The 8,253-nt window shown below is 35.6% G+C and overlaps 1 protein-coding gene across 1 annotated transcript; it reads right to left on the reverse strand.

The window, feature by feature from the left end:
• Positions 1 to 701: 701 nt before the first annotated feature.
• Positions 702 to 8,041, reverse strand: LOC140062585 (uncharacterized). Its single transcript, XM_072108864.1, has 2 exons — positions 7,897 to 8,041; positions 702 to 2,853 (listed from the first exon to the last, which is right to left on the reverse strand). Exons 1-2 carry the CDS (start codon positions 7,910 to 7,912, stop codon positions 1,751 to 1,753), a joined length of 1,119 nt encoding a protein of 372 aa, XP_071964965.1. The 5' UTR covers positions 7,913 to 8,041; the 3' UTR covers positions 702 to 1,750.
• Positions 8,042 to 8,253: the final 212 nt, after the last annotated feature.

An 8,253-nucleotide genomic window follows, 5' to 3' on the forward strand; every position in this document is an offset into this window, starting at 1 on the left:
TGTGACAAAAAAAAATGTCGTAAGCCCATGTATGGACATGATGATGTCATATCACTACCATAGTTGGGCATATGACTACCATATTTGGGCACATCACGCTTTTTTTTTGTCAAACTAGTTTGATAGAGCTTTACGTTGGGCCGCCAAACACTATGCATTTAAAAGGCACATCTGTAGGCTACATGCATAATAAACTGTAAATGCCAGGAGTTGGCCAAAGTTGTAGACATCCATGAGTTACGAAATTACTGTGACACATAATCTAATTATTGCTAGTATAGTAATAGATGGGGTACGGCAATAGAACGAGTAGGCCTATAGCTAGGGCGAGAGAGAATAACTAAAGAACTATTGCACTTCTTCGGATGTTGGGCACACGCAATCATCAAAATGCATCGACGGGTTTTCCTTGATTTTCCAAACAACCATCTTAAATTTCATATGCCAACATACAGTGCACTGTGTGTGGTGGTCATTTTAATCATTCTTGGAAAAACCCATTTTCCTCCCAAACCTTAATTCGTTTCCGGTTGCTGTTGTTTAAAGATGAAATGTCACTTCTTTTTTTCAATTGGTGAATTATAATAGGCCTTTGCAATAACATACGTAAATACCGGCAAACAGCATTTGACATTTCAAAATGGGTACCGGTATATCAAACTATCACGCAGAATTTCGAAACATAACACATTTTTTTGTAATGAAAACAGTTTTTTTTTATTGACAAAAATCGTCAGTACAGTATTGGATTTTACACAAAATGGAACCATTGTTGCGTTATGTACAAAAACAAAAATATCAAAAATTAACACAGCAACCTGCAATTTACCCTTTCTAGAAACATTTTTTTTTCAAAGCATTTTAAACATTCTTTAATACAAATGACGAACATTTTTTGTACAAAAGCTTACATAGAGCGCCACACGTCATACGATAATAAAGAGCAATGGAAATGCATCGACACAGACGGATTGGAAATTGTACGGAAATTGGCTAATAAATTATTTATAAAACTGTTTGGTATGTATCTTGCATCGTTAAGTGGAATTAAATAGGAAGAAATTGGAACACTAAGTATAGTTGTATATGATAAGTTATAACAAAATTATACTACGCTAAATCAACGTTGAAACGAATAGCCTACACTTCTGCATTTAAAGTTTTAGTCAAGGTAATTTGGGTTTACACCTGTCACAGGTGTATTCTTCCAGAAACATTATATACCTTTCGTTTTCGCGACGCGCCGCTAAATTACGCGCAGCTATTGAGTCGAAAATTATTCTGCGCATACTCATATGTTTCTGAGCATGGTGCAAAATGACATTCTTACTCAATAGAGTCACGTCGTGAAAGCGAAGGTTTCTAACTTCGAACTGTACTAAGCTATCAGGAAAAAGTTAGATTTGTATAAAATTACGCATGCGCAGAGGCGAGTATGCGTAAAGTACAATGTGATGGATTACAATTTCAAACGCATAATCAAGTAAACTTTCGAAAGGGAATTATAAAAAGTACTGTTGGCATAATTAACCTTCTAATTAAGCAATATTTAAGCGTCAATAATGGAATGTATCAAATACATCTTTAAAATATAAAATGTTTCTTCTTTCAATAAACTGATAACAAATAATAATAATACGGTACTGCATTTCCCTAATCATGTAGCACTGTGGGAGTTGGTCTTGTTGAGTCAAATAAACCGTCTGTTAGGCCTATAGTAAGGCCCTACTTATCTTTTTTTAAAGTCAACTCATGCATTTACAGCCACCCCAAATGAATGTTCATACTTTTTAGGCCGATGGTGATTTGTTGTCTGCCTTTCGCTTTCCCGCCTCGACACTGCGGCCTCAACCAAAACATCAAATTTACTAAAGGCGTTTCCATTGTTACACTGGGTTTCTTTGGTAAAGTCTTTTTCTGGTGGTGGTTGTAAATTTAAATTATATTTCCTTGTAGAGTTGAATGTTTCATCACGATCGTCTTTTCTATTGTCTATCGGCGATTCAGAGTCTTTTCTAACAACCAAGTTCAAAGGTGTTTCGCATTCATGTCTTCTCATCCAATGATGACGAGGGTGCTGTCCGTACATTAATCCATAATATGGTGATGGCATAATCGGGTGCATTGGGTGCAGGGAATGCATTGTCCTGGCAGGCGGTGCCAAAAACGCTGAATAGAATGGAATAGCAGGTTCACGAGTGTCATGGCAAATGTATGATGTTGGAGGTCGTTGCAGCTCACGATGTGGAAGAGATCGAATTGGAGACGGGGACCTTCTTCGCGAAGGTAGCAACGTTTCTGGTTGTTGAGGTGGTGTATAAGGTGGTGTTACTGGGTGGTAAGGACGTTCCATTGGAGAGATACTCTCAGATTTTGTATCTTCCTCATCAATGTCTTTTGTCGAATCAGTTTCACTTTCTGTCAGTCGTCTTTCTGACGATTCGTAACTGTCAGCTTCTGAAATATCGTCCGTTTCCATCGGTTCTTCGCTGTTTTCGGATTCCTTCCTTGCCTTGGATTTTGCTGAAGTCTTTCGAGAGATTGTGAATTTGTCGGGATCGTGGCCTTCTTTTCTAATCATTTCTGGAAGGATTCTTCGCCTTGCGTTGATGAACCAATTGCAAACTTGCAAAATTGTAAGATTAGCCATCTGGGCAAGCTGCATTTTCTCTTGATCATTCGGGTAAGCATTGTATCGATGTTCGTATAACCATTGTTTTAATATCTTCACAGCTTCTTTTGGCAAGTTTCCTCTACGTTTCTTTGCTGGTCTTTTTTCACCAGTTTGATTAGGCTTCCGGAAAACAACTCCGATTGGCGCTGGAGGTTCAACCTCATAAGTCTTGGTACTTACTGAAAAACATAAAGTATAAATACATTTACTTAAACGAACATTATTCTACATATCAAGAATTGTATAGTATGACTTTATTTGACCATGGATAAATTTAATTCTCAGTGATTTGACAGAAATGTAAAGTTAAAAGCTAATATTAATCCTTTGACCTAGATAGTTCAATCAAACACAGAACGAGATATATGAATTTGTAAATATTGACATATCGTGATTTCAAGGGACGAGTATACAAGGGGCATTGAGTTACATCCTGTATCCTTTGTCTGCTAAAGATTGCTCATTCCATGTTCAAACTTCTGTCGAAAGACACTCAAGGTCCAATCAAATATTGTCAACAAGACATTCGGAAAAGTTTCTGACCACAAAGGATGACCCTGTACCCATATTGGCTCGACGGTTTACATTTGTCGTCCAAATAGACTTGCTTCGCGTACAATGTTAATTGATAAACCGGTCTATATTAAATTTAAAGATATTTTTCTTTTATATCAATTCAGTTAAAAAATCCAATTTAAATCACTTTAGTTTACTTCCCGACGAAATGTCATTCAAACGTCACCGATATTGACAAGTGTGATTGTACATAAACATAAATTAACACCATGGACTTATTGACAATAAATCACTATTGTCTGTATTTACATAAAATATCGGAATCAGTGACCCGTAAGAGAAATTAGTAAACCAATTAAGATAAATGAATACGTCGTCTTAAAAGGCAATTAGCAATAAAACTTGATGGGATTTTGCTAGCACACCATGGACATATAATTATATTTTTTATTTATTTTTTATTTTAACCATATTTAATGAGGGTGATCCATCCAGCATTTGCTGATCATTTGGGACCCTCAGTATAGGTCCACGACCACACCATTGCGCAAGAAGTATAGCTTTAATTGGAGTAAATATGTAAAAACAACAGCAATAGGCTAAGGCTCAATACATCACGTTTCAAAATTAAATTATTAAACAGAATGAACTTTAAACTTCACCTGGTACAGCAGTACCACTAGACAAAGAAATATATTCTAGAAAATTCCTCCCTACAAACATGTTGCTGGTATTTTGTAAGTAATTAAGTTATTCCTTTACGGTTGTTCTGCTCTCGGGGATATTATAATATTTTCTAAAATTCGAGTTCAATGGTAATCTTGTTAGGCTTACTACCTGCATTTTTAAAACCCTTTTCTCGTTTCATTCATAAAAGGCAACACGTGGTCGCTTTTGATACAACAGGCTTTTATTTAACAAGCCACGAAACGGTATCTGATTGGTTCTTTCCATACGAAACTCAGCACGTGTTTTAATGGTCGGGTTTTCCTGTACTTTTAGTTGCAACGCAATGAGTTTTTAGAGAAAAAAATGAAGGAAAATTAGTAGGCAATTAGAGTGAACATTATTCTAGATTGTATTAACAGTTATTTCTTGCACGTAAAATTAATTCAATTGTTTTCAACTATGGAGTGATAGGTCTAAGCAATCAAAAAGTCAACTGTAAGTTATTCGTAGCCAATCTGCGTTATTGAATAATGAGTAAAAAATACGAGCTACAGACGTTTGACACGTGTGGCATCTCATACATAATGGTGCAGCATTCGGGAATTGAAAAGCAAACATCAATAATGATGATGACGCATACAACAACCGGTGTCTAGTCTTACGATGAGAAGTCAACCAGTTGTCAAAAATCTAATCAGGGTAAATTAATTTCGGATCTGATAGTGTTGTACGTCGAGAGACAGAAGGGTTGGATCACACACAGATTCCCGCGCAAACAAAGAACACGATTTAGATTATAAACCGTCAGAATGTAATAAAAACAATGCTTGTACAAAGTATAAAAATATTAATAATAATTATGCAAATAAAATAAAATTACGATTCAGTTATTATGTATATTTCAGTTATGATTAAGAATATTCTAGATGTTTCACTGCAAAAGAGGAGGAAATAAAATGTCGAAGTAGACATAAAATATAAATGTAAACACAAAAAAGAAATCGCAACTAACACGTGGTTTAATTAAGAACACCATCAACGGAATTAACGGTTTCAGTTTCAGATTGAATGATGTAATTTTCAATCTGGAAAAAGCAATTAGCATTAAAGCCAAATTAATGATATGACCAAACTAACACGTGATCACAACCACGCGTTGTACGTCAATACGCAGCAATAATCAATTCATAATTTCATTTTATGCTAAATTTGGTAGTTGGTAAAAACCAGTTGATCGCTTTTTACAGTTGAGTATAATCGATATGAGATAATCAACTTAATCTGCGCATTGATTGTGAACTGACGAAACATCATGAGCTCGATTAGACAGTCGGGTCATTATTGTTCACGCGTCTTTGTTCATCAGGAGAACTTCCCAGTTGGTCGAAAATGACATTTAGCTTCTGTTTTGAAGTGTTGTAGTTCACTGTTGTGTTTTCGGTTGTCATTCAAACAAAGAACTTTACCTTCCGAATGACGTTAAGATTCACCTATGAACAGCCGAATTACCAACAGGTGGAGCGGTGAACAAAAGATAGGCTGCTGCAGCGAAACAATTTACTTTCCAATTCAAATAATTCTATTATCGAAAGAAGAACACGAGACACGCGGCGGACAAAGCAGATCGATAAGGTGCTCTATAGATTTCTAGCAATAAAAAAAATGTACTCAATTGTATGACAAAAGGCACAGCCGGGCGGATGTGTTATGCTTTGTTTATTGTGCAAGATTTGTGAGAGTATACGATACATTTAGGCCTAAAAAATACTAATTGTTTGCCGGAAGGTAGAGACCAGGATTTGGGAATACGCTCTACGGAGTGCCATACCCGATAACAAACCGTCGTGTGAATACACCTCAAGGGAACGTTACCAAATTAAAGACAACTTCCTTCAACATGTTACCACTTTACATCATTAATACATTTTTATTCTCTTTTTAAGAGACCCATCAGTAACTTTGCATAGACTAGAGTCTATTGTAGTTTACTCCATGGTTGAATAATGATTTTTTTTATTCTATTCGCGATTCATCAATTTTATTTTTAAATCTCACCACAATAATCGAACGACTAGTATCGAACTTTAGAGCACTAATATTATGTAAATTGTAAGTACTGTAGTACTTGCAAGAGTAATTAGTTAGTGCTACACGCGCCAACGATTTTTCGATTTCTAAAACAAATTATCGTCTGGTTTTCGGATTCGAACGATGCTCGTATTAGCCAATCAAATGGTGTATTTTACGCGTCTTTCATTACAAAGGCGATACAAATGAGTGAATAATTTTAGCGTTTTGACAGGTTACACAGTAAAATTTTAAATACTTGGAATTTTACCGGGCTAATTTTACAATAACTGCCAAATTAAATAATAACAGAAAAAATCTCTGTTTGGAAACCAACCAGCCCAGATAATCCATTTGATTCTTATTATTTTATAAGGAACAATAGTGGATAAATAATAACGTACGTCGAAACCTATAGTATTATGTTAATCATTGCTGGCCTTAAACATCGTGTGTGATAGCTTTCAATTAACTCAAAATACCCGTTGTGTGTTTATTGTTTATTGCAGATAGAAATATTGAAACAAATTTTGCCTTTGTTTGGCGATGCAGTTGACTTGCATACCCGCACCCTTTACGAATCAGCTATTTGTATAACGAGCATGCAGCATATTGCTAGTGACGAGTGAATGGTATAAACCATATGGCAGCGGAGTCAGCTTTGTCGTTAATCTATCCACGATTGCCTAGTCTAGCATTAATTATTATTATCTCACTTTATTCTGATACGCCGAATGTATTCGGTAATGTGTTCACACTATACGGCAGCGCATAGACACGTCGCCGCGTACGCATAGACACGTCGCCGCGTACGCATGGTGTTACGAACGTTATAAACATACGTCAGACAGCAAACACTGCTTAGCATAGCATGATTAAGATAAATATTCAAATTGGCTAGAGTATAATCGACTTATATATATAAATCATTTACATTGTTTAGCCGGTGTAAACAAGATTCTACCGAAAGAAGCGGGCAATTTGCTATTCAAACAGTAATTTAAGATCAAGTAATAAGCCTATTTAAGGTGTTTACGTCTAGACCAACCAACAGTGAAAACGTATATCAACGGAAAGCTACAGAGAATAATACAATTCGTTATCCTTTTCAAAAACTCATCTCATTAGCAATACATGGTTTGTGCGTAAATCCCAGGACAATTAATGCTTTGAATGTGGGTAATAATAGACAAAACTAGGCCCATGCTCAGGAGGATCAACCGCCTCGAGGTTTACTAACATTTTTGTTCACGGTGGCAAGGACATATTTAGCATGTTTGTAGTGATCAAATGTTTGCCCGCCTTGCCACCTATAGCGTAAACTAACGATGGTTCTTAATTTATCAAGGTAAAGTAACGTACTTGTCACAATCTCAAACGATCAACGGGAATATTAATCACCCATAAATCAAATTGCAATTGTATGTACTAAAATATGATCCTATAGTGTGAAGTTACACAAGTCATGAATGTCAAACAATATACATTACAAAGCATAATGTATTATATACAAAATAAAGAGTAAATTTAATATTTAAGCAGCATAGATTTAAGAAGGTAGCCCAAACTATTTGACAAAGCACAACAAACAACTAATATATATATATATAATATATCAAAACGCTATGATCATTGTAAGAGTTATGTTCAAACGAATTCAATTGTTCAGTATTGTATATATTATAATATAGGATTTGACAAGAACACGGGCAACAATACTATACAAACGTTACAACAATGGCCACACAATTGTACGGTGCAACCTGCCAACTTAGTATGCAAGGAATCTAGACTTAAAAACAAAGCGCGTGATGTAAGAAAATACCACCATGACGTATACAATCTTAACATATTGTACCATCTCACATCAACACACGAGGTGGCCACACATGTAAACGGTTAACAACAAAGACATATCAGTGAAGCAGGTATTATAAACAGCCAAGAAGAACGTGTAAAAAGACTCTTACCTTTTCTTATCCTCATATCGAATTGTATTTCCAAATTAAAACTTTGATTGATCGTTGAATATATGTATTAATTAAACTATCAAAATGTCCAGTGTCAAAAATGATAAGTCTGCTCTTTCGACGTCTGTCAGTGAATGAAGTGTAGATCGTTCACTAGCCACTATTATGACAGGAGCACATGGTATTCAGGAACATCCGGGCGTCGTAACGTATCAATTACTGAATCGATCAGCCAATCAAATCGTAGAATTGCTGAACCAATGATCATTTACTATTTTAGCACTTGACTGTTTTATGATTCATCGATAGAAAGTACCCGCTCATAACTGCTATGAACTGTTTTACTACGAAACAACG

This window comes from Antedon mediterranea, chromosome 11 (genome assembly GCF_964355755.1).
Source record: "Antedon mediterranea chromosome 11, ecAntMedi1.1, whole genome shotgun sequence".
Classification (NCBI taxonomy): Eukaryota; Metazoa; Echinodermata; class Crinoidea; order Comatulida; family Antedonidae; genus Antedon; species Antedon mediterranea.